A 26,621-nucleotide genomic window follows, 5' to 3' on the forward strand; every position below is an offset into this window, starting at 1 on the left:
GTGCAAGGGACCAGAGTGCTGGCCACTGGCGGAGCTTCCATGAACCCAGATATACTGCAGGTAGGAAGGAAAGCCTTTTGCATAATTCTGTCCTACAACTAATATGGTTGTCTGCAGTCTTGAGAACTTATAGATCCAGCTGACTCCAACCCCTGAAGGTCAGTATGCTTCACCAAGTCCCAGTTCTGTGGGTGGATAGTTGGTTGTCATTGTACAATGAAGACAGTTGATGTTTCAGATCAAGACCCTTCAGCTGGACTGAGGGATTAGAGGGGAGATGGCCACAATAGAGGGATGAGGGGCAAGGTTAGATCAAGAGCAGTCAAACAATAGGTAGATCCAGTTGAAGATGGTGACTGGCGGATGGAGGAGGGAAGGATGGGAGATAGATACAGAGACTTGGAGGTGACGGAGGGTGCAGATGATGCAATCTGAGAGGAAAAGATAGAACTGTGTAGGTCAGGAGGAGAGAGAAAGGGACAGAGAGGAGCAGGTTACCTGAAACTGGAGAATTCAGTGTTTATGCCATTGGGTTGTAGACAACCTAGGTGGGATATGGGGTGCTGTTCCTCTAGTTACTCTACTATATATAGATGATAGGACATTTATCAACTGGAAATCTAGAAATGGAATATTGTCGGTGTTGCCCACAGCATTCCCTAGTAAAAAATAATAATGCAAGTCATTGGATGTCACCAGATGCACTTACTATGAAGCTACCTTCCTGCAACACACAGAGTACTGAAAGAGCCAAACCTACGATTAGTAGTCATAGTCTAACTCTATCCCTTGCCCCACTCTCATTTCAGCACCACTCTCCCTCTCTATTCTGAGAATTACTGTGTGCCACAACAAACATCCAACTTCTCACTAGGTCAGTAAGAAGCTGTGGTGAAGCAACACTTTCTCTAATTGGAGCATGTTACATAAAATCATAATACTCAACTTTAAAGTGACCTGGAGTTGATTTCCAAGTTGCCAGAGATCTGGTGACTTTCCCAGAGAAATCCAGAGTTTTTCCAGGTACAGTTATCGCAGCCCAGGCAGAAATCAAAGAAGTTTTTCTTCTTCTCGCCTGAGTTAGTCTTCCACACGTGTAATGCCCAGAAACTGCCATAACCTATCTTCCCTTGCCCCTCCTCACCAAGCCTACCATTACAACTAGTTCCAAGTCCCTCCTCACCATCATAGCTAGTTTACAGTCAATGCATGCTTTGGTTTCAGTGCACAGTGTAATTAACATTTGAGACACACAGTAACATCTGAGGCTTATATTTATAACTGTCCAGATGGTGAGGTAAATTTATATTAAAAAATAACCCTGTCATTATGTTTATCAACTTCTATATTTTTTGCGACAATATTTGCGCACTCAATCACTATGTTGTGATAGTCTCCATAAAAGTAATGCCAGAATTTTCAAATGCAAACAGAAAAAAAAACTGGTAATGCTCACCTGGTCAGTCAGCATCTGTGGAAAGATAAACTGAATTAATGTTTCATATCTGAAACCCTTGGTTAGAACTGGGAAACAAAGATTAAAAAAAAGTCATTTGAAGTTGCAGGGAAGATGGAGGATGAATTACTGTAGGTAAAACAAAGAGAATGTGAAAGGGTGAAACAAGATCAAACGTGGCAGTTAGAGTCAGGTTATGCTTTTTCACTTACATTATGTATTGCTATTAACAGGGCTGTGGTACATGCCCCGAAAGTCAGGTTTCACTAATGGAGCACTTGCTGCTGACCATCTGAGACAGCCTGAAAAATGTCTCAGTTAGCTCCATCTCTTCAGTGGCCTTCATCTGTAGGAACCACTAAAGTGTTTTTGTTTGAACCTCCCAAAGAAGAACTAGTGTGTAAAATTACCCTCCAGATAAGCCTGCAAGCTATTAGTTGTTTTCACAGTAAAATGATCCACATCACAATTACTGATGAAACATTCACATACTGTCATGAGCCCTGCCCGCTTCTGCGTCGTTCCGTGGAGCATTGGGCTTCTAGGTTTCTCGAGCATACGTATTTACTAATTGATGTCTTAACTAGAGTTGGAGGCTCTTGTGCTTTCTGCTCAAGGTAATGGTTACTGCACGGGTTTTCCACATTCTGTGATCATTTAAAGCGGACACTCGATTAGCGCTTATTGCGGGGTCCTTGTGTTGAGAATGGTCAGTCTCGCAGTGTCTCTTGGTAGTGCCACCAGTTCCTGTAAAGTTGTGCTGTCTAGAATCAGCTGACACAGTTTTAAATTATTTTTTTCATTATATCAATATTTAGTAGTTACATCTTTATATAAAGATTTCAAAAATCCACAACATACGTTAAACAACACCAACAGCTTGCATTGGCAAAGTACCTAAAAACAAAGGAAAATATCGCATGCTTCACTGGCATTTAATCAGACATAAAATCAGCTCAGTGCTAAGGGTTTTTTCTGAAGTTTTGTCAAGGCAGTGACAAGTTAGGGAGTGAATTCTGGGTCTTAGGTCTCTGGTCAGTTAAACATAAAGATAAACTTTATTTGTCACATGTACATGGAAGCATACAGTGAAATGCGTTGTTTGCATCGACGCCCAACACAGTCCAAGGATGTGCTGGGGGCAGCCCACAAGTGTTGCCGTGCTTCTGGCACCAACGTAGCGTGCCCATAGCTCACTAGCCCGTACATGTCTGGAATGTGGGAGGAAACCAGAGCACTCAGAGGAAATCCACACAGAATGTACAAGTTCTTTAAATCAACATGGGGAATTGAACCCCAACTGCTGGCATTGTACAGTGTTATGTTAACCGCTACACTACTGTTGACAACATGCCTATCAATAGTGGGGTAAAACAGGAATATGCAGTATTCATGAACAGAGGCATACATACTCCTGCTGTTACTCCAATAGGTTAACACTGCACTCAAGTAGCATCTGGCATTTTCCCCCTTTGGCTCCTAGAGGCCATAATTTTGCTCTTGTAATGATCCACATTTAGTGCATTTTTATATGCTCTCCCCTGCCTGCATTTTTGCTGTGCTGAAATCATTGTACTGCCCCCCCATTCTTACCCATTGTGTCCCAATGCCTCAATATTGGGGTGCCATTGTAGCCTAGTGGTTAACGTGACACAATTGCAGCTTGAGGTGTTGGAATTCAGAGTTCAACCCTGGCGTCCTCTGTAAGGAGTCTGTATGTCCTCACTGAGAAATGCATGGGTTTTCTCTAGGTGCACCAGTTTCCTCCCACAGTCCAAAGACGTACCAGGTAGGTTCATTGATTATTGTAAAATTATCCCGTGATTAGGTTAGGATTGCTGGAGGTTACTGGGCAGAGCGACTTGAAGATCTGGAGGGGCCTATTCCGTACTGTATCTCTAAGTAAATAAATATCCTACACATTCTATTATCTGTCCTGAGTGTGATTTAATCATTACACACGAGCACAGAAATTAACAGCCTGTTTTACCATTTAATAACATCATAACTACTGTGACTGTCATTTCAATTCTGCATTCCTGCCTACCACACTCATTTCTCACACCCTCTTATTGAGTATCCATCAACCTCTGGCTTAAAAAGATTCAGGTTCTGGTGTCATTGCCCTTTGAAGAGGAGAATTTCAAACACCCACAACTTTCAGACTGAAAAAGAATGACTCCATCCTTGCTTTAAATGGGTAGCACCCTATTCTGAACTTGTCTTCCTCAACTCTAGATTCTTCCACAAGAGGTAACGTTCTCTCTGTGTTTATCCTGTCAAGGCCCTTCAGGATTTCATACCCTTCAAGGAGGTTAACTTTCACTCTTCTAATCTCCAGCATCTGTCCAACCTTTCTTCGTAGGACAACCCAGTCATTCAGAGTATCAATCCAGTAAACTTCCTCTCAGCTGCTTCCAAAGGATTAATATCCTTTCTTTAATAAAAAGACCAATTCTCCAGGTGAGGTGTTACTGATATCCTCCATAACTGAAGCATGAACTCCCTAACTTTCTGAGCAGTACATAATAACATTGTGCAAATTATCATAATTACTTGCTGTATCTGCCTAATAACCTTTTGCGAATCATGCAACTCGGACACTGTTAGATCCTGGTGGCTTTGCGATCCAGAGGTATGGAAGTCCAGAATGAGGCATAAAACTTGTTGCTTGTGGCTATTTTATTCAGTACTACAGGAACACAAGACCAACAAAATGCGCAGAGGACAACGAGGTTGTGATAATCTCTAACCTAGCTCTAACTGAAAAGATAACAGCATTCCAGTTATAACAATTAACCTGTAAACTAGCCAGATTCAAGTGGTGTGACACTGCTACAGAAAAACTAAGAAGCTTCTGGAAAATAATTACAACAGTTTTACTGGAAAATTCACTGAGCAGATCATATAAAAATACAAGTATAGGAGAGTTAAATGACAAGAAAAATAATCATTCTGCACCCTAATCCAACATCAGCCAGATATCTCTACCATTCAAAGCTCTGTCTTTACCTTCAGGAAAGATATCAACAGGATTGAAAGAGTACAGAGAAAATTTACAACGATGTTGCCAGGACTTGAGACCCTGAATGATAGGGCAAAGTTAGCACTTTATTCTTGGAGCACGAGAGAATGAGGGGAGATTTGATAGAGGTATACAAAATTATGAGGGGTATAGATAGGGTAAATGCAGGCAGGTTTCTTCCACTGAGGTTGGGTGAAATGACAACTGGATGTCATAGTGAAATATTCGAGGGGAGCCTTCTTCACTTCAAGGGCAATGAGAGTGTGGAATAAACTGCCATCTGAAGTGATGGATGAGGGTTTGATTGTAATACTTAATAGAAATTAAGATAAGTGGATGGATGTGAGGGCTGTGGAGGGCGTTGGTCCAGGTGCAGATTGATGGGATGAGGCAGAATAACAGTTTGGAATGAACTAGATAGACCACAGAGCCTGATTCTGTGCTGTAGTCCTCTATGGCTCTAATTATTTCTTAATTTTCCTTCCTTCTCACTGATTTCATTCATGGCGCCATACAATCATGAATAGTGCTTTCCTATACAATTAAAAATCTATTTTCTGTTCTAATTAATGATTTGTATGATACAAAACCTGTGTATGTGTTTTTTTCCCTGAAGTCCTATGATTCATTCCTCAAAGGACCTGCCTTATTTCATTCCACTTCACAGAACTCCTCTTTCCCCACACAAGTGTGGTCTCCGGTGTGACTGTGTGGCGTCAGTACCTTCTGCAGGAGTGCAGTGATATCAGAGGATACGCACTCACCACCTGTTTGTGGATTTTTGCAGGTCTTGGCAGATGTGTTCAATGCCCCAGTGTACACAATAGACACAACTAATTCAGCTTGCCTTGGATCTGCTTACAGAGCAAAACATGGTACGTAGAAGAAATGAAATCAGGAGATCAAAATCAGTTTTAATAACACTGGCAAATCTCATAAAAGTTGTTATATGGTAAATTTCAGTTGCTTTTAAATAAGTAATTTGTCAATCTGTTAAAGAATAACATATTTATTTTCTGTTGGTTAGATAAAATATTTCTAATTGCAATATAAGAATGCTTTTGAACATACAATTAATGTTTTGAGCTAAGACCCCTTCCTTTCCAATCCTGAGGAAGAGTTTCAGCCCAAAACATCGGCTGTTTATTCACTTCCGTAGATGCTGCCTGACCGGCTGAGTTCCTCCAGCATTTTAGACCATAAGATACAGGGCCTATAAAAAGTGTTCATCCCCTTGGAAGTTTTCATGTTTTATTGTTTTACAATATTTAATTACAGTGGATATAATTTGACTTTTTTGACACTGATCAACAGAAAAAGACTCTTGTGTCAAAGTGAAAACAGATTTCTACAAAGTGATCTAAATTAATTACAAATATAAAACACAAAAAATTGATTATTTAAGTACTCACCCCCTTGGTGTGTGATACACAACAAATCATCACTGGTGCAGCCAATTGGTTTCAGAAGCCACATAATTAGTTAAATGGAGATCACCTGTGTACAGTCAGGTGTTTCAGTTGATTGTGGTAACGATACACCTGTGTCTGGAAGGTCCAACTGCTGGAGAGTCAGTATCCCGGCAAAAACTACACCATGAAGACAAACGAATACTCCAAGCAACTCCACAAAAAGGTTATTGAAAAGCACAAATCAGGAGATGGGTACAAGAAAATTTCCAAGCCACTGAACATCTCTTTGAGTACAGTTAAGTTAATCGTCAAGAAATGGAAAGAATATGACACAGCTGTAAATCTGCCTCGAGTAGGCAATCCTCAAAAACTGAGTGACCGTGCAAGAAGGGGATTAGTGAGGGAGGCCACCAAGAGACCTATGACAGCTCTGAAGGAATTACAAACTTCAGTGGCTGAGATGGGAGAGACTGCACATACAACTGTTGCCTGGGTGTGTCACCAGTTGCAGTTTTGTAGAACGACAAAAGGAAAGCCACTGTTGGGGAAAAAAACTCAAATGAAATCTCAACTAGAAGAAGGTTCTATGGTCTGATGAAACAAAACTGAGCTTTCTGGCCACTGCACATCATCAAAAACACATCCTCCCTTCTGAGAAGCATGGTTGTAGCTGCATCATGCTGTGGGGATGCTTCATTGTAACAGGCCCTGGAAGGCTTGTGAAGGCAAAGGACAAAATGAATGTAGCAAATTACAGGGAAGTCCTGGAGGAAACATGATGCAACCTGCAAGAGAAACATAGAAAAGCTACAGCACAATACAGGCCCTTCAGTCCACAACGCTGTGCTGAACATGTACTTACTTTAGAAATTACCTAGGGTTACCCATAGCCCTTTATTTTTCTAAGCTCCGTGTACCTATCCTATCAGGAGTCTCTTAAAAGACCCTATTGTATCTGCCTCCCCCACGTTTGCCGGCAGCCCATTCCACACACTCACCACTCCCTGTGTAAAAAAAAACCAACTTACCCCTGACATCTCCTCTGTACCTACTTCCAAGCACTTTAAAACTGTGCCCTCTCATGTTATCCATTTCAGCCCTGGGAAAAAGCCTCTGACTATTTACACAATCAATGTCTCTCATCATCTTATCCGCCTCTACCAGGTCATCTCTCATCCTCCACCACTCCAAGGAGAAAAGGCCGAGTTCACTCAACCTATTCTCATAAGGCATGCTCCCCAATCCAGGTAACGTCCTTGTAAACCTCCTCTGCACCCTTTCTATAGTTTCCACATCCTTCCTGTAGTGAGGTGACCAGAACTAAGCACAATACTCCAAGTGGGGTCTAAGCAGTGTCCTATATAGCTGTAACATTACCTCTCAGCTCTTAAGCTTGATCCCATGGTTGATGAAGACCAATGCACCGTATGCCTTCTTAACCACAGAGTCAACCTGCGCAGCATCTTTGAGTGTCCTATGGACTCAGACCTCAAGATCCCTCTGATTCTCCACACTGCTAAGAGTCTTACCATTAGTGCTATATTCTGCCATCATATTTGATCTACCAAAATGAACCACCTCACACTTAACTGTGTTGAACTCAGTCTACTACTTCTCTGTCCAGTTTTGCATCCTATTGATGTCCCACTGTAACTTCTGACAGCCCTCCACACTATTCACAACACCCCCAACCTTTGTGCCATCGCAAACTTACTAACCCATCTCTCCACTTCTTCATCCAGGTCATTTATAGAAATCACAAAGAGAAGGGGTCTCAGAACAGATCCCTGAGGCACACCACTGGTGACCGACCTCCATGCAGAATATGACCCGTCTACAACCACACTTTGCCTTCTGTGGACAAGCCTATTTGCAAGATCCACAAGCAAGGTCCCCTTGGATCCCATGCCTCCTTAGTTTCTCAATAAGCCTTGCATGGGGTACCTTATCAAAGGCCTTGCTGAAATCCATATACACTACACCTACTGCTCTACCTTCATCAACGTGTTTAGTCACATCCTCAAAAAATTCAATCAGACTCGTAAGGCATGACCTGCCTTTGACAAGGCCATGCTGACTATTCCTGATCATATTATACCTCTCCAAATGTTCATTAATCATGCCTCTCAGGAATTTTCCATCAACTTACCAACCACTGAAGTAATACTCACAACCACTGAAGTAAGAACTGTGATCTGGTAGAAGATATGTTTTCCAGCAAGACAATGACTCGAGGTGTAAAGTAAAGCTACACAAGAATGGCTTAAAAACAACAAAGTTAGTATCTTGGAGTGGCCAAGTCAGAGTCCAGACCTCAATCCAACTGAGAATTTGTGGCTGTATTTGAAAAGGGCTGTTCACTCACAATCCCCATGCAATCTGACAGAACTTGAGCAGTTTTGTAAAGAAGAATGGGGAAAAAATTGCAGTGTCTAGATGTGCAAAGCTGATAGAGACCTATCCACACAAACTCAAGGCTATAATTGCTGTCAAAGATGCATCTACTAAATACTGATTTGAAGGGGGTGAGTAATTATGCAAGTAATTATTTTGTGTTTAATTGTTGTAAATTTAGACCAATTTGTCGAAATTTGCTTTCACTTTGGTAGAAAAGAGTCCATTATTTTAATCAGTGTCAAAACCAAATTAAATCCAATGTGATTCAAATTTGTAAAACAATAAAATATGAAAACTTCCAAGGAGGGTGCATACTTTTTATAGGCACTGTATAGGAGCAAAATTAGGCCATTTGGCCCATCAAGTATATTCTGCCATTTCCTCTTGACTGATTCATTTTTCCTCGCAGCCCCAATCTCCTGTCTTCTCCCCTTACCCCTGACCACTCAATAATCTATTAGCTTGTGCCTTAAATATACCCAATGACTTGGACTTCACAGCCACCTGTGGCAAAGAATTCCACAGATTCACCACTTTCTGGCTAAAGAAATTCTCCCTCATCTCTGTTCTAAAAGGACACCCTCTATTCTGAGACTGTGCCCTCTGGTCTTAGACTCACCTCAGCATAGGAAACATTCTCTCCACATCTACTCTGTTGAGGCCTTTCAACATTTGATAGGTTTCAATGAGGTCACCCCTTAATCTTCTGAATTTCAGTGAGTACAGGTCCAGAGCCATTAAACTCTTTTCATATGACAAGCTTTTCAATCCCGGAAACATTTTTATATACCTCCTTTGAACCCTCTCCAATGTCAACGCATCCTTTCTCAGATAAAGGGCACAAAACTGCTCATGGTACTCCAAGTGAGGCCTCAACGGTGCTTTATAAAGTCTCAACATTACATCCTTGCTTTTATATTCTGGTCCTCTTGAAATTAATGTTAACATTACATTTGCCTTCCTCACTACAGACTTGAGCTGCAAATTAACCTTTAGGGAATCCTGTACTAGGATTCCCAAGTCCCTTTGCTGCTCAGGTTTTTGAATTTTCTCTCCATTGAGAAAATAATCTACACTTTTATTGCTTCTACCAAAGTGCATGACCAGACTCTTCCTGACATAGTATTCCATCTGCCCCTTCTTTGCCCACTCTCTTAATCTAAGTCCTTCTGTAGCCTCTCTACTTTCTCAAAACTACCTTCCCCTTCAACTATCTGTAAGCAAACTTTGCCACAAAGCCATCAATTTCCATCATCCAAGTCATTGACATATAATGTAAAAAGAAATGGTCCCAATACAGACCCCTGTAGAACACCCCTAGTCACTGGCAGCCAATCAGAAAAGAATCCCTTTATTCCTATAATTTGCCTCTTGCCAATCAGCCACTGCTTTATCCATGTTAGTATGTTTCCTTTAATACCATGGCTCTTAACTTGTTAAACAGCCTCATGTGTGGCACCTTGTCAAATGCCTTCAGAAAATCAAGGTACACAACACCCATTTCTTCATTGTCTATCTTGTCTCTTATTTCCTCAAAGAGTTCCAATAGGTTTGCCAGGCAAGATTTTATCTTGAGGAAACCATGCCGACAACAGCCTAATTTATCGTGCCACCTAGTACCCCGAAACTACATCCTTAACAATCGGCTCCAACATCTTCTTAACCACCGAGGTCAGACTAATTGGCTTATAATTTCCTTTCTTCTGTTTTCCTTTCTTGAAAAGTGAAGTGACAGCTGCAATTTTCCATTCCTTCAGAACCATGCCTGAATCAATTGATTTGTGAAAGATTATTACTAATGCTTCTACAATCTCTTCAGCCACCTCTTTTAGAACCCTGAGGTACAGTCCATCTGGTCCAGGTGACTTATCTACCTTCAGGCCTTTGTTTCCCAAGCACTATCTCCATGGTAATGGCAACTTCACACACTTGTGCCCCGTGACACCCTCCAACTTCCACCATAGTACTAGTGTCTTCTGTAGTGAAGACTGATGCAAAATACTTACTCAATTTGTCCAGCTTTTCCTTGTCCCCTACTATTACTTTTCCAGCATCATTTTCCAGTAGTCCGATATCCACTCTCACTTTTACTCTTTATGTATCTGAAGAAATTTTTGGTAACCTTTTTAATATTCTTGGCTAGCCTACCTTCGTATTCCATCTTTTCCTTCTGAGTGACTTTTTAGTTGCCTTCTGTTGGTTTTTAAAAGCTTCCCAATCCTCTAACTTCCCACTAATTTTTGCTGTATTATATGCTCTCTCTTGGGCTTTTATGTTGGCTCTGACTTCTCTTGTTAGTCACGGTTGTGTCATCTTGCCTGTAGAATACTTCTTCCTCTTTGGAATGTATATATCCTGTGCCTTCCGAATATTTCCCAGGAATTCCAGCCATTGCTGCTCTTCTATCATCCCTGCCAGTGTCCTTTTCCAGTCAATTTTGGTCAGCTCCTCTCTCATGCCTCTGTAATTCCCTTTACCCCACTGTAATACTGATACATCTGACTTTAGCTTCTTCTTTTCCTTTGCAGGGTGAATTCTATTATGTTATGATCATTTGATCTATAGGTTCCTTTACCTTAGGCGCTCTACTCAATTCTGGTTCATTGCACAACACCCAATCCAGAATAGCTGATTCCCCCTAGTGGGCTCAAACACAAGCTACTCTTAAAAAGCCATCTTATAGGAATTCTGGAAATTCCCACTCTTGGAATCCAGCACCAACCTGATTTTCACAATCTACCCGCATATTGAAATCCCCCATGACTATTGTAACATTGCCCTTTTGGCATGCATTTTCCATCTCCCATTGTAATTTGTACACCACATCTTTGGGGGGGGGGGAAATCTGTAAATAACTCCTATCCCCCTGTGACCCTATGTCACCTCTTACTAATGATTTGATTTCATTTACTACCAACATTGCCAAGCCACCCCCGACTACTTGCCTGTCCTTTCAATAGAATGTGTATCTTTGGACATTAAGCTCCCAGCTATAATCTTCTTTCAGCCATGATGCCCACAATGTCATACATGCCAATTTGTTTGTGTGTGAGTTGCTTTGGATTTCTAACATCTGCAGGCTTTCTTGTGTTTAAGAATGAATTTTCCTTTCTTAAAATATCATTGGTCATAAATGTTCAATCTAATATAATTATTTAATGTTGTTAATGTCATATGGCCCAACTGGTGTGAGATAACATGTATACTTTACACAAGCCTCCTTCCATCCTACTTCATATGATCCTATTAATATTCCTATCCACTCCTTTGTACCAGGTCTGGCTGGATTTCCCTTAGAAGCATTAGTAGATGTGTGCGTGTTAAAGGGAATTGAGTGAGATCGAGTTAGTGCAGGGGCTGATGTAATAGATCAGCAATGAAGTTATTGAGTGTTGAAGCAGAAACAAAGGGGCTGAATGGTCTACTCTTGCTTCTGTTTTTTTACATTATGTTGCACAATCAGCTGCTCTTTTTTTAGCATTCTCTATCTGCAATCTCGAAACTTCCCTGATGATGTTTGTCAATCAATTGATGAATTCATTCATTTGCAGGAGCTGGACTGGGTTGCCAGAGGCTATTTAAGGCACACCCCATTGGGAGCATTTAATAGGTGGTGGGAGCTTATCCTCATTACCTCTCCCGGATATAACAACCTTAAAAAATCTTAAGCACACATATATACATAGCTAGGGTGTGTGTATATATAGCTAGGGTGCCTCTGACTTTTGAGCAGTACTGTAGTAATTTTATGTATTGCTCTGTACTGCTGCCTCAAAAATAAACAAATTTCATGATATCTGTGAGTGATGATAAACCTGATTCTGATATGGGGGTCTCTATTGTGGACTGAGAGTGGGAAGGTGGCAGGGAGAGAAGAATCACAGTTGGGAAAAGGTGAAGAGAGAGAGGGGAGGGAGCAGGAAGCACCAGAGACCTTCTAGATAGATAGATAGATAGATAGATACTTTATTCATCCCCATGGGGAAATTCAACTTTTTTCCAATGTCCCATACACTTGTTGTAGCAAAACTAATTACATACAATACTTAACTCAGTAAAAAATATGATATGCATCTAAATCACTATCTCAAAAAGCATTAATAATAGCTTTTAAAAAGTTCTTAAGTCCTGGCGGTAGAATTGTAAAGCCTAATGGCATTGGGGAGTATTGACCTCTTCATCCTGTCTGAGGAGCATTGCATCGATAGTAACCTGTCGCTGAAACTGCTTCTCTGTCTCTGGATGGTGCTATGTAGAGGATGTTCAGAGTTATCCATAATTGACCGTAGCCTACTCAGCGCCCTTCGCTCAGCTACCGATGTTAAACTCTCCAGTACTTTGCCCACGACAGAGCCCGCCTTCCTTACCAGCTTATTAAGACGTGAGGCGTCCCTCTTCTTAATGCTTCCTCCCCAACACGCCACCACAAAGAAGAGGGCGCTCTCCACAACTGACCTATAGAACATCTTCAGCATCTCATTACAGACATTGAATGATGCCAACCTTCTTAGGAAGTACAGTCGACTCTGTGCCTTCCTGCACAAGGCATCTGTGTTGGCAGTCCAGTCTAGCTTCTCGTCTAACTGTACTCCCAGATACTTGTAGGTCTTAACCTGCTCCACACATTCTCCATTAATGATCACTGGCTCCATATGAGGCCTAGATCTCCTAAAGTCCACCACCATCTCCTTGGTCTTGGTGATATTGAGACGCAGGTAGTTTGAGTTGCACCATATCACAAAGTCCTGTATCAGTTTCCTATACTCCTCCTCCTGTCCATTCCTGACACACCCCACTATGTAATGATCATTACAGAATTGTTTAGAATCAAATGTCTTTTCCTGGTGTCTTAGGGTTGGCCGTGTCTGCACCCGCGACACCCCACTGATCCATCATTCCTTCTCTGCCACCCGTCCCACACTCCTCTCATGGTGCTCCACCCTTGCCATTCCTTTGCTCCTCCCGTCAGACGCACAAACTTGCTCTCTGCTTCAAAGTCTTAGGCACTCTAGCTATATATATATCTATATCTAAGACATTTGCACAGTACTGTAGGTGTGTGTATCAGTAAATTTTACAGATAACCCATAGTACAGACAGACTGGGATCAGGACAGGCTGTAAGCTTTTTTTTGTCAGTACGATGTGGTGCTACTTTGAGCAGCAAGCACCAGGCCACTATCATGGGGTTATTTGGGTGAGTTTTAGCACAAAGTGCTGTCCAGGACAAAACTATTTGTTTTTTCATAGAGTCTGACTATTTGAATGCTGGATTCAGATTCAGATTTGTTTTAATTCACTTACATTGAAACATACAGTGAAATGCATTATTTTGTGTTAACAACCAATGCTATGGGCAGCCCCAAGTGTCCTCACACATTCTGGTGCCATCATAGCATGCTCACAATGCTTGGCAGCATCTGGGTTACGTGGAAGACATAGACCGATTCCATCCCATTTGTTATGGTGCAACACCAAGAGAAATGTTCACCTTTCCCTTTCAAGACTTGCTAAACATTTCCAGCATTTGTAGCTTTTGATTTCATACTGCAGAAAACTAGAAACCGTTATGTTTTCTGCACTTTTTTACATTTTACTTGTGTTACAGGTTTGAAAGCACCAATGGGACAGTCCTTCGCAAATTCAGTGAAAATGGCAGCATCATCAAAGCTGGCAGTCAAACCCATATGTGAAGCAGACACGGTGAGCATTTGTGTGTGAGAGAGGGAATGAGGGAGTGAGAGGGGGAATGAGGGAGTGAGAGAGAGGACAAGATCCTCTACAGGGTTTATTTTGTTAACTTTAATGATTCCATTCCAATACCTTCATCTTGGCATTGAACATGGTCCCAGAAGCTTACACTCTGCTACCACTCCTGATTAGAGACTAAAGGTTAAAGATGCTAGGCTCTTCCTGGCCTGGCAGGGTGTTCCACTGTCTGCACAGTAGCTCCACATGTCTGTTTTTCTGCAGGATGTTGGATACTGACTGATTGTTGCCCACTCCTCCCCAGATAGCTCATGCATTGTCTGACACCCAGTGCAATAAGCAGGGATGGTTGCTAATCGGCTGATGACCTTATGTGAGCTGAACTATCCACTGTCTGCTGCTCTAACAGACTTGTCTAATATCAAGCTATGTGTGAAGAGTGCTGTGTAAATTAGAAAATATTTCAAATAAACTGCACTCAGTGGCCACTCTATTAGGTACACCTGCTCATCAATTCAAATGTCTAATCAGCCAATCACATGGCAGCAACTCAATACATAAAAGCAAGCAGGCATGGTCAAGAGGTTCAGACCAAACATCAGAACAGGGAAGGAATGTGACCTGAGTGACTTTGAACATGGAATGATTGTTGGTGCAAGTTGGGGTGGTTTGAGTATCTCAGAAACCGCTGATCTCTTGGGATTTTTATACTCAACTTTCAAGAGCTTACAGAGAATGGTGTGAAAAACCAAAAGAAAACATGCAGTGAGTGGTAGTTCTTATGGCCAAAAACGCCTTGTTAGTGAGAGGTCAGAAGAGAAAGACCACACTGATTCAAGCTGACAGGAAGGCAACAGTAACTCAGATAGCCACACATTACAACAGTGGTGCGCAGAAGAGCATCTCTGAATACGCAACGCGTCGAACTTTGAAGTGGATGGACTACAGCAGCAGAAGACCACACCGGGTTCCACTCTTTATTAAGTACAGGAGGCTGAAACAAGAGTGATAGATAAACTACTCAGTCTTCTTACCGTTAACGAGCAGAATGCCCAAAACTAACCATTCACACTGAATATTTTTATTTATTTTCACTGGCGTGCAACCACTTCCTGTTTGAATTCTTTGCTACAGTTTTGTGCTGAACACCAACGTCCATCCTGTGGGTGCCCTGTGAAATTTACTTTTCGCCGCTGCAGTTTGTAATCCTTTCCCAGTGTCTCAGCGCTGCAATCGTCTACATTAAATAGTGTCTGCCCATCCTGCCCACATTCTTACTTCCTGTCACTCAGAAAGGGCACAAATCCCAGTACTGATTTCTAAACTAGTTTATCCACTTGTGTAATGAGGCTCCTAATTTTGCCCATCTATTTAGATCCTGCGGTTCCTGGGCTTCTGTCTCTGAGACAGTTGGTGTACAATCTGTTTTCACATATTGCTGCTTTTTCACTTAGGAATAGGTTAGGAATTGGAGGATGAGAGCAGTAGTAAGCCAATTAACCGCTTGGGCCTGCTCTGCCACTCACTAAGATCAGTGAGCCTGATCTCCGGGTTAAATCCAGGTATCTGTTTTTTCTCCCCTACTTAATGTGGCTTTGATTTTTAAAAAAATCAATCCTTCTCAGATTTTAAATTAAAATTAAAAGTTTAAAATAAAGATACAAAATTAAATTTAAAACCATTGTTGCTGGCAAAGAACTTTAAACTTTGACCCCCTTTAAACCGTAAGACAGAAGCAGGAGCAGAATGAGGCCATTCAGCCCATCCAGTCTGCTCCAGCATTCCATGGTGGCTGATTTATTATCCCCCTGAATCCCCTTCTCCTGCCTTCTCTCCGTAACCTTTGACACCCTTAATAATCAAGCACCTATCAACCTCTGCTTTAAATATACCTTTAGCTATCTATGGCAATTCCAGAGATTCACCCCTTCTGGCTAACATGTTTCCTTGTTGCATCGGCATGGTAGTCTAGTGGCTAGCATAACGCTTTACAGTGCAGGCGACCTGAGTTCAGTCCCCGCCACTGCAGGTAAGGAGTTTGTATGTTTTCCCCATGACCGCATGGGTTTCCTCATGGTCCAAAGACTGGTAGGTTAATTGGTCATTGTAATTGGTTAGGCTACGACTAGATTGGGGGATTGCTGGTTGGCGTGGCTCGTAGGACTGGAAGGGTCTGTTCCGTTCTGTAGTATCTCAATAAATTAAAAATTTAAAAACTTGATCCTATATCCAGCATAGCTGATTCCTTACTGCTGAGAGCACTGTACACTGGAAACTGAGCTGTAAGGTACCATTTCCTTCTACAGTGCTCCAGTTGCTTTGCTTTTAAAAGTCATTTACTGTGCACTTTCCTTCTGAGGCTTAAGGGTAAATCTGTTGCACGGCAGACAACATATTAGTGAAGTACACCAATTATGCCTAATTAATGCATGCAAATTAATTAATTAGGAAATGTATTTCTGTAACTAAACACTCTAGGGTTTAATTTTCTCTAGCAATGCAATAGTTAAAATCATTTACATAAAATCACTTTGTTCCTTTAACGCAACATTTAAGCTGCCCTGTTTACTTTAATTGGCTTAATGACTTTGTTAAAAGAACACAAACAAATTTAACACAAGCGCATTAATCAATGTATTTTACCAGAAGAAATTAAGCCCCTGGGAAAGATATCCTGATCATTGGTCATTTTTACACTGACTTATTGCCATGCCATAAATGCAGTCAAGGCATCAAAGCTGTTTTGGGCAAGTTAATTACCATACATTAGCATGGGTAATGTACTTCATTTGCACTTGTTGAGGTGTTACTTATGAATAATTCTAACTCATTTCTGATTTTCTTTAAGGTGTTTTGCTATTAGTGATAACTTAAAATTTTCATTGTTGCCAGCCAGCCAGTTGGTGATTAATCTTACTGTGACAACCCTCTTTGGAAGCTAAGAGACCTGTTCCCTTAAATCTTTTAATGGAATATAGAAGTAGTTTTACCCATTTAAAGGGAATAAAAGAATTCTGTCAATTTTGGACCAAACTTTTTCAGTTACAAGTCTTTTTCTCAACTGTTCAGAAAATTACTGGCATTTTTAAAAAAAATGTGGGATGCACTTTTTTCCTTCATCTGTATGGGTGTCCACACCGTGATCCTGATTAAACAGGCGAGTCATATGCTGTCCCTGCTCTGCAGTAATGTCACAGTGTTGTAGACAACCTGGAATATTCAGTCCACCACTTCCGTCTCAAGATGTAAATAGTGTAAGTGTTCTGCCTGCAAATGAGCCACTATCACTTTTGGATCTATAATGAGTCCGTTACAAGTCTTAAGTATTTTAAGCAAAATTCTTTCATTAAAACTTGTTTTTCTCCATGACTGAACATCTCCTTAATCGCCTTTTTCTGGTTTCCTATCATTGTGTGGAGATGGGTCTGTACCGAAGGAGGAGTAAAATGTTCCTTCCCTCTGCTATCCTGCAAGTCACCCTTGGTTAGCATGTGCTTAGCCCCCTCCCCCCAGTCAGGATGACGTGAAGCCATGGGAGCAGGTCGTATGAGCAGCTGATGCATATCACAAGTACTAGTTATGTGACCACTGACCCAAGCAGACAATCTCTGAAGAATTATATAATGGCTGGGTACATCCATCTTGTAAAGACTTGGGCCAGAAGAAAACCACTTCTGTAGAAAAAATTGCTAAGGACAATCATGGTCGAGGATAGATGGAAGACCACGATCGCCAGCGTCACATAATAATGATAATAATATGTGTGCTATATTTTTAATACAATTCTGGATATCTTCGAACACAGAACACAATAGCACAGTACAAGCCTATCAACCCTATTGATGTTTTAACCTACTCTGAAATCAATCTAAAACTTCCTCCTACATAAACACAAGAAATTCTACAGATGCTGAAAATCCAAATCACAGCATTCTGGAGGAACTCAGTAAATCAGGCAGCATCAATGGAAATAAACAGGTTTCTGGCCAAGACTCTTCCTCAGGACTTAAAAGGAGGGGAAGGGAAGGAGGATAGCCAGAAGGTGGTAGGTGAAGCCAGGTGGGTAGGACAGGTAAAGGGCTGGAAAAGAAGGAATCTGATAAGTGAGCAGACATGAGGAAATCTGTAGATGCTGGAAATTCAAGCAACACACACAAAATGCTGGTGGAACACAGCAGGCCAGGCAGCATCTATAGGAAGAAGCACTGTCGACCTTTCCGGCCGAGACCCTGACGAAGGACAGTGCTTCTTCCTATAGATGCTGCCTGGCCTGCTGTATTCCACCAGCATTTTGTGTATGTTGTGTGATAAGTGAGCAGAGTAGGGAAGGAGGAGGGACTCTAGGTGGAGGTGATACGCAGGTGTGAAGAGGTAAGAGGCCAAAATGGGGAATAGAAGAAGAGGAGGGGGAGGGAAAATTTTCAAAATCTAAAGGACACCCCTTTAGAACAGAGAAGAATTTCTTTACCCAGAGTGTGATGAATCTGTGGAGTTCTTTGCCACAGACAAAGAGGCTGTCATTTAATATTTTTAAGGCAGAGGTTGCTAGGTTGCTAGTTTCTTGTTTAGTAAGGGTGTTGACAGTTACGGGGAGAAGGCAGGAGAATGCTGTGAGAGGGATAATATATCAGCTATGATAGAATGGCACAGCAGACTCATTGGGCCGAGTGGCCTAATTCTGTTCCCATTTCTTATGAGTCACAACTGATTGTTATTGAACTATTTGTTTTGATGCTGAAAAATAACGCTGTGCATTTCTGATATTTTGCATTTAAGATTTGCAATCATTTGTTCTTTTGGTATTAACAAAGCAGGTAAACTTGTACATGCAGATTAAGTTGACTATTGAAATAAGTGCAGTGTAATTTAGAAGTAAGCTTATTACAGGATGAACTTGGCCATCGTTCGAATGTCTGGACAGTAGGGAAATAAAGAGACTTATTAAATCATGGTTTTTACTCTTCAAAAGAACAAACGTTAGAGTTATCACTTCCATTCAGAAAATGTGGATGCGGGTGGCTGCTGTGGATGACAAAGATCTGGGTGACGCCGTGGCACCTGTTTTACAGCAGCTGTTCCTCACATTCCCATTTCCTTGTCCATTATGCGGTTGAATCCTTTGGTGAAGAATTACAAGGCAGCTCTGAGGCAATTGACTGTAGTAGATAAGATTGGTTGAGGGCATGGGTTATATAAAATACAGTAACTTTACATCCCTTGCCTGTGTGAGCAGAAAGAGGGCTTGTGCTACGAAGGACAAAACTAACTAACTTGAAGTGACAAGAACCTTTCGGGTGTCATTTACTGGATTATATTCAAAGCTGATCATTTTAAAATATAGTGTACTACATAATTATTCTTGGTCAGTAACCAGCCAACTTTCAACGAATAAGAACATAAGAAATAGGAGCAGGAGTAGGCCAACTGGCCTGTCGAGCCTGCTTTGCCATTCAATAAGATCATGGCTGATCTGATCATGGACCCATCTCCATCTACCTGCCTTTCCCCTATAACCCTTAATTCCCCTACTATGTAAAAATCTATCCCACCTTGTCTTAAATATATTTATTGAGGTAGCCTCCACTGCTTCATTGGGCAGAGAATTCCACAGATTCACCACCCTCTGGGAAAAGCAGTTAGACCACAAGACATAGGAGCAGAATTAGGCCATTTGGCCCATTGAGTCTGCTTCATCATTCAATCATGGCTGACCCTTTTTTACTATCTCCTCCTCAATCCCAGTTCCCGGCCTTCTCCCCGTAACCTTTGATGCCATGTCCAAGCAAGAACCTGACCTCCACAGCTGCATATGAGAACTAATTTCACAAATTCATTACCCTTTGGCTAATGAAATTTCTCCACATCTGTTTTGAAAGGGTGCCCCTCTATCCTGAGGCTGTGCTGTCTTGTTCTAGACTCTCCCACCATGGGAAGCATCCTTTCCACATCTACTCTGTCTAGCTCTTTCAACATTCGAAAAGTTTAAATGAGATCCCCCCTCATCCTTTTGAATTCCAGCAAGTACAGACCCAGAGTCATCAAACATTCCTCATATGATAACCCTTTCATTCCTAGAATCATCCTTGTTAACCTCCTCTGGACCCTCTCCAATGCTAGCACATCTTTTCTAAGAGGAGAGGCCCAAAACTGTTCACAATACTCAAGATGAGGCCTCACCAGTGCCTTATAAAGCCTCAGCATCACATCCATGCTCTTGTATTCAAGACCTCTTGAAATGAATGCTAACATGGCATTTGCCTCCCTCACCACTGACTCAATCTACAAGTTAACTTTCAGGGTGTTCTGCACAAGGACATCCACGTCCCTCTGCATCTCAGATTCATAGATTTTCTCCCTGTTTAGAAAATAGTCTGCTCATTTATTTCTACTACCAAAGTGCATGACCATACATTTTCCACCATTATATTTCATTTGCCACTTTCTTGCCCATTCTCCTGATCCTTCTGCATCCTACCTGCTTCCTCAACACTACCTGCCCAAGTATACAACATAAAAAGACGTGGTCCCAACACTGACCCCTGTGGAACACTACTAGTCACCGGCAGCTAACCAGAAAAGGATCCTTTTATTCCCACTCACTGCCTCCTACCAATCAGCCAATGCTCTAACCACATTGGTAACTTTCTTGTAATACCACGGGCTCTTAACTTGGGAAGCAGCCTCACGTGTGGCACCTTGTGAAAGGTCTTCTGAAAGTCCAAATATACAACATCCACTGCATCCCCTTTATCTATCCTATTTGTAATCTCCTCAAAGAATTCTAGCAGATTCTCCAGGCAGGGTTTTCCCTGAAGGAAACCGTGCTGACTTTGTACTGTCTTGTCCTGTGTCGCCAAGTACTCCATCACCTCATCCTTAACAATTTACTCTAACATCTTCCCAACCAGGCTAACTGGTCTACAATTTCCTATCTGCTGCCTTCCTCCTTTCTTAAAGGGTGGAGTAGTATTTGCAATTTTCCAGTCCTTGGGCACCATGCCAGAGTCCAATGATTTTTGAAAGATCATTTCTAATGCTGCCACCATCTCTAATGCTACCTTTTTCAGAGCCCTAGGTTGCAGTTCCTCTGGTCTGGGTGACTTATGTACCTTCAAGTCTTTCAGCTTTTTTAACATGTTCTCTCTTGTAACAGTAACTGCATCCACTTCTCTTCCTTTAAGAGTTTAAAGTCTAACTTCCTAAAACATCAGGCATACCGCTAGTGTCTATCACAGTGAAGACTGATACAAAATACTCATTTAGTTCAGCAGCCATCTCCTTGTCTCCCGTTATTATTTCTCCTGCCTCATTTTCTAGCGGTCCTATATCCACTCTCATCTCTTTTTTATTTTTATCATACTTGAAAAACTTTTACTATCCACTTTGATATTATTTACTAGTTTGCTTTCATATTTCATCTTTCCCGTCTATTTTAGTTGTTGTCTGTATGTTTTTAAAAACTTCCCAATCCTCTGTCTTCCCACTAATTTTTGCTTTGTTGTATGCCTTTTCTTTTGCTTTTACAATAGCTTTGACTTCCCTTGTTGCTGCTGTGCTGACATCCCTGCCAGCAGCTCCTTGCAATTTACTCTGGCCAACTCCTCTCTCATACCACTGTAATTTCCTTTACTCCACTGAAATACTGTTACACCGGACTTTCCTTTCTCCCTATCAAGTTTCAAGTTGAAGACAATCATATTGTGATCACTGGTTCCTAAGGTGTCTTTTATCTTAAGCTCCCTAATCGCCTCTGGTTCATTACATAACACCCAATCCAGTATAGCTGATCCCCTAGTAGGCTCAATGACAAACTGCTCTAAAAAACCATCTCTTAGGCATTCAACAAACTCACTCTTTTGAGATCCATTACGAACCTGATTTTCCCAATCGACCTGCATGTTAACATCTCCCATGACTACCATAACATTGCCCTTTCAACTCGCCTTTTCTATTTCCTGTTGTAACCTGTGGTCCACCTCCCAGCCACTCTTGGGAGGCCTGTATGTAATTGCCATCAACATCCTTTTACTCTTGCAGTTTCTTAACTCAACCCACAAGGATTCAACAAGGAAACAGCCATTTAAATAGTACAGTAAGAGGGGGAAAAAAAACACAAGGAAACCTTAACAGACGCTTTAGACAGAGCCAGTGCCTCTTCCGAGCTGAAACCTGATTTGAGCTGAAGCTTGTCGCCGTGAGTTCCTCCTCATCTCTGTCCCAAATCTATTTCCCCGAATCTCGACGCTATGTCCTGTAATTCTAGTCTCACCTACCAGTGGAAACAACTGATCTATCCCTTTCATAATATTAAGTTTCTATTAAGATGTCCTCTCATTCTTCTGAATTCCAGTGAGTACAATCTCTTCTCGTAGTCTAATCCCCTCATCTCTGGAATCAACCTGGTGAACCACCTCTGCACCACCTCCAAAGCCAGTATATCCTTCTTCAACTAAGGAGACCAGAACTGTGCACAGTACTCCAGGTGCAGCCTCACCAGTACCCTGTACAGTTGCAACATAACCTCCCTGCTCTTAAATTCAAAAACATGTACTATCTTGAGTAGTAAGAGGAGATTTCACTTTAGCAAGCAAGCTTCACATTAGGGTGTGGTACTTTTTGTCTCTTCCTTTAATTCTGATCTTATCCTCTTGGTTAATATTTTGCCTTTAGATTCTGTTATTTTACTGCCTGCCTCTCGTGGTCCTAGAGAGCGGTGATGGGCCATTCTCTTCAATAACTGTGGTCCATTGGGTGATGTTGGTCTCACAAACCTTTTGTGTAAAGGAGCTCCAGGCTTTTGTCACAGTGTTAATAAAAGAGAAGCTTTTATTTTATTTAGAGATACAGCATGGTAACAGGTCTTCCAACCCATCAAGCCCACGCCACCCATTTACACCCGTGTGACCAATTAGCTACTGACCTGTATATCTTTGGAATGTGGGAGGAAAGCAGAGCACCCGGAGGATACCCACATGCTGATGGGGAGAACATACAGACTCCTGACAGATGGCAGCGGGAATTGAACCTGGGTCGCTCTCCACCACCGTGCTGCTCCTTTCAGTTCTGACCAAGAGAACCTGGCTCGGCGACTGGGGACTGAGAGTGATGGCGAGGAGGCTAGTGGCTAGCAGTGCTCCAAGGAGATCGGTGCTGAGCCACTTACTGCTTGCTATAAACGTTGATGGTTTGGATGTGGATGTGCAAGATGTAATCAATAAGGTTCTTTTCTGAGGATCGTCACCTTTTCGTGGTAGAAAGGCTCATCAGCTCCTGTGATCCCTAGAGCGATGCCGTCTGGAGTTTAGGGTCACCCATGGCAGTAAGATCAAGGGTAGGGTTCCAGATAAGAGTGATCCAACCAGGACCCCACTGACGGAGTTGGCAGAAGATGATGTCACATTACAATGGCAGTAAAGGCGTAGGAAGGCTGCAGCATTGAAGGGTCCCAAGTTGCTTTGTACTCCACGCCTCTGGACTCTGACCCCGATCTGCCAACGAGCGTGTGGTGACCGCCCCTGCATCAGCCTTCCCATGTTAAACAAGGTCATACACACGTGTTCTCCATGAAAGAAGTAGACGAAGCCCTTAGGAGAGTATAATGCTCAACTGAAGTGATCACACATACTAATCAATACACACAGAAAGCGGTGGAGTTGTTGATAATGTGGAAGGCAGTCTTAGGTTAAAGGTGAACTGAGAAATGGAAAGATGGAGTTTAATCCTGATAAATACAAGGTGATGCATTTTGGAGTACTAGTGAGGCGAGAATATATTTTGTGAACAGTAGAGTCCTAGGGACTTATATACACTTCGATAATAAGTTTACTTTGAACTTTATACAAGTTCAAAGATCCCTGAACATGGCAGTTTGGGTGAGATGACATGGTTAAGAAGGAATATGGGATTCAGTAGGGCATTGAATGCAAGAGCAATGTTTGTCTCCAACTACACAAGTCATGGTCAGGCCTCAGCTAGAATGCTACATGTAGTTCTGATCACCACATGACAGGAAGGATGTGATGGTGCTGGAATGAATGCAGGGGTTCATCAGATTATTAAGGGTCAAAAGCCTGCATCAGGACTGGTTGACACACTGAGTTCCTCCAGCAGGTTGTTTGTTGTTGCAGGTTCCAGCATCTAGTGCCTTCGATGTTGCCTGGGATGGAATGTTTCAGTTATGAGGGCATGCTGGGTCTGGCAGAGGAGATTAAGAGAGGATGTGATAGAGATATATAATATGAGGATTATGGATAAGATTGACTGCTGGAAAAGATTTGCTGATATTAGAGGTGGATGAAGCTAGAAGATATGGGTTTAGGGTAAGGGTTAAGAGCTTTAGAGGGGATCTGAAGGGGTCTTTTCTCAACCCAAGAGAATCGGAATCAGGTTTATTATCACCGGCATGTGACGTGAAATTTGTTAACTTAACAGCAGCAGTTCAATTCAATACATAATCTAGCAGAGAGAGAGAAAATAATAATAAAAAATAAAATAAAACATAATAATACATAAACAATTAAGTCAATTACATATATTGAATAGATTATTAAAAATGTGCAAAAACAGAACTACTATATATTCAAAAAAGTGAGGTAGTGTCCAAAGCTTTAAAGTCCATTCAGGAATCAGATGGCAGAGGGGAAGAAGCTGCACCTAAATCGCTGAGTGTGTGCCTTCAGGCTTCTGTACCTCCTCCCTGATGGTAACAGTGAGAAAAGGGCATGCCCTGGGTGCTGGAGGTCTTTAATAATGGACACTGCCTTTCTGAGACACCGCTCCCTAAAGATGCCCTGGGTACTTTGTAGGCTAGTGCCCAAGATGGAGCTGACTAGATTTACAACCTTCTGCAGCTTGTTTTGGTCCTGTGCAGTAGCCCTTCCATACCAGATAGTGATGTAGCCCATCAGAATGCTCTCCATGGTACAACTATAGAAGTTTTTGAGCGTATTTGTTGACATGCCAGATGGCTTCAAGCTCCTAATAAAGTATAGCTGCTGTCTTGCCTTCTTTAGGACTACATCAATATGTTGGGATGAGGTTAGGTCCTCAGAGATCTTGACACCAAGGAACTTGAAACTGCTCACTCTCTCCACCTCTGATCCCTCTATGAGGATTGGTATGTGTTCCTTCGTTTTACCCTTCCTGAAATCCACAATGAGCTCTTTAGTCTTACTTACTGATGTTGAGTGCCAGATTGTTGCTGAGGCACCACTCCACTAGTTGGCATATCTCACTCCTGTATGCCCTCTCGTCACCACCTGAGATTCTACCAACAATGGTTGTATCATCAGCAAATTTATAGATAGTATTTGAGCTATGCCTAGCCACACAGTCATGTGTATACGGAGAGTAGAACAGTGGGCTAAGTGCACACCCCTGAGGTGTGCTAGTGTTGATCGTCAGGGAGGAGGATATGTTATCACCAATCCGCACAGACTGTGGTCTTCTGGTTAGGAAGTTGAGGATCTAATTGCAGAGGGAGGTACAGAGGCCCAGATTCTGCAACTTCTCAATTAGGATTGTGGGAATGATGGTATTAAATGCTGAGCTATAGTCGATGAACAGCATTCTGACATAGGTGTTTGTATTGCCCAGATGGTCTAAAGCCGTGTGGAGAGCCATTGAGATTGTGTCTGCTGTTGACCTATTGTGGCGATAGGCAAATTGCAATGGGTCCAGGTCCTTGCTGAGGCAGGAGTTCAGTCTAGTCATGACCAACCTCTCAAAGCATTTCATCACTGTCGATGTGAGTGCTACCAGGCGATAGTTGTTTAGGCAGCCCACATTGTTCTTCTTTGGCACTGGTATAACTGTTACCTTTTTGAAGCAAGTGGGAACTTCTGCCCATAGCAGTGATAGGTTGAAAATGTCCTACTCCCGCTAGTTGGTTGGCACAGGTTTTCAGAGTCTTACCAGGTACTCCATTGGGACCTTCTGCCTTGCGAGTGTTCACTCTCTTTAAAGACAGTCTAACATCGGTCTCTGAGACAGAGATCACAGGGTCATCAGATGCAGCAGGGACCTTCACAGCGGTAGTTGTGTTCTCCCTTTCAATGCGTGCATAGAAGACGTTGAGTTCATCTGGTAGTGAAACATCGCTGCCATTCATAATATTGGGTTTCACTTTGTAGGAAGTAATGTCTTGCAGTCCCTGCCAGAGTTTCCGTGCATCTGATATTGCCTCCAACCTCATTCAAAATTGTCCCTTCACCCTTGAAATAGCCCTCTGCAAATCATACCTGGTTTTCTGGTACAGGCCTGGATCGCCAGACTTGAATGCCATAGATCTAGCCTTCAGCAGACGATGTACCTCCTGGTTCATCCACAGCTTTTGGTTTGGGAGTGTACAGTAAGCCTTTGTAGGCACACACTCATTCACACAGGTTTTAATGAAATTGGTAACAACTGCAGCATACTCATCCAGGTTCAAAGATGAATCCCTGAATACAATCCAGTCCACCGATTCAAAACAGTCCTTTAGGCGCTCCTGTGTTTCCCTTGTCCAAACCTTCTTGGTCCTCACTACTGGCACTGCAGTCCTCAGTCTCTGCCTATACTCGGGAGTAGAAATACAGCTAGTTGATCAGACTTCCTGAAGTGAGGGTGTAGAATAGCACGGTAGG

The 26,621-nt window shown here is 42.1% G+C and overlaps 1 protein-coding gene across 3 annotated transcripts in view; it reads left to right on the top strand.

The window, feature by feature from the left end:
* xylb (xylulokinase homolog (H. influenzae)) overlaps nucleotides 1–26,621 on the top strand; it is a 318,901-nt gene that overhangs the window by 282,916 nt on the left and 9,364 nt on the right. For all 3 annotated transcript variants that reach the window (XM_073054967.1, XM_073054966.1, XM_073054968.1), the window contains 3 exons: nucleotides 2–60; nucleotides 5,269–5,356; nucleotides 13,898–13,992. In XM_073054967.1, the coding sequence (XP_072911068.1) occupies nucleotides 2–60; nucleotides 5,269–5,356; nucleotides 13,898–13,992 (242 nt within the window). The remainder of the gene's footprint in view (nucleotide 1; nucleotides 61–5,268; nucleotides 5,357–13,897; nucleotides 13,993–26,621) is intronic.

The sequence above is a fragment of the Hemitrygon akajei genome, chromosome 8 (assembly GCF_048418815.1).
Source record: "Hemitrygon akajei chromosome 8, sHemAka1.3, whole genome shotgun sequence".
NCBI classification, from domain to species: Eukaryota; Metazoa; Chordata; class Chondrichthyes; order Myliobatiformes; family Dasyatidae; genus Hemitrygon; species Hemitrygon akajei.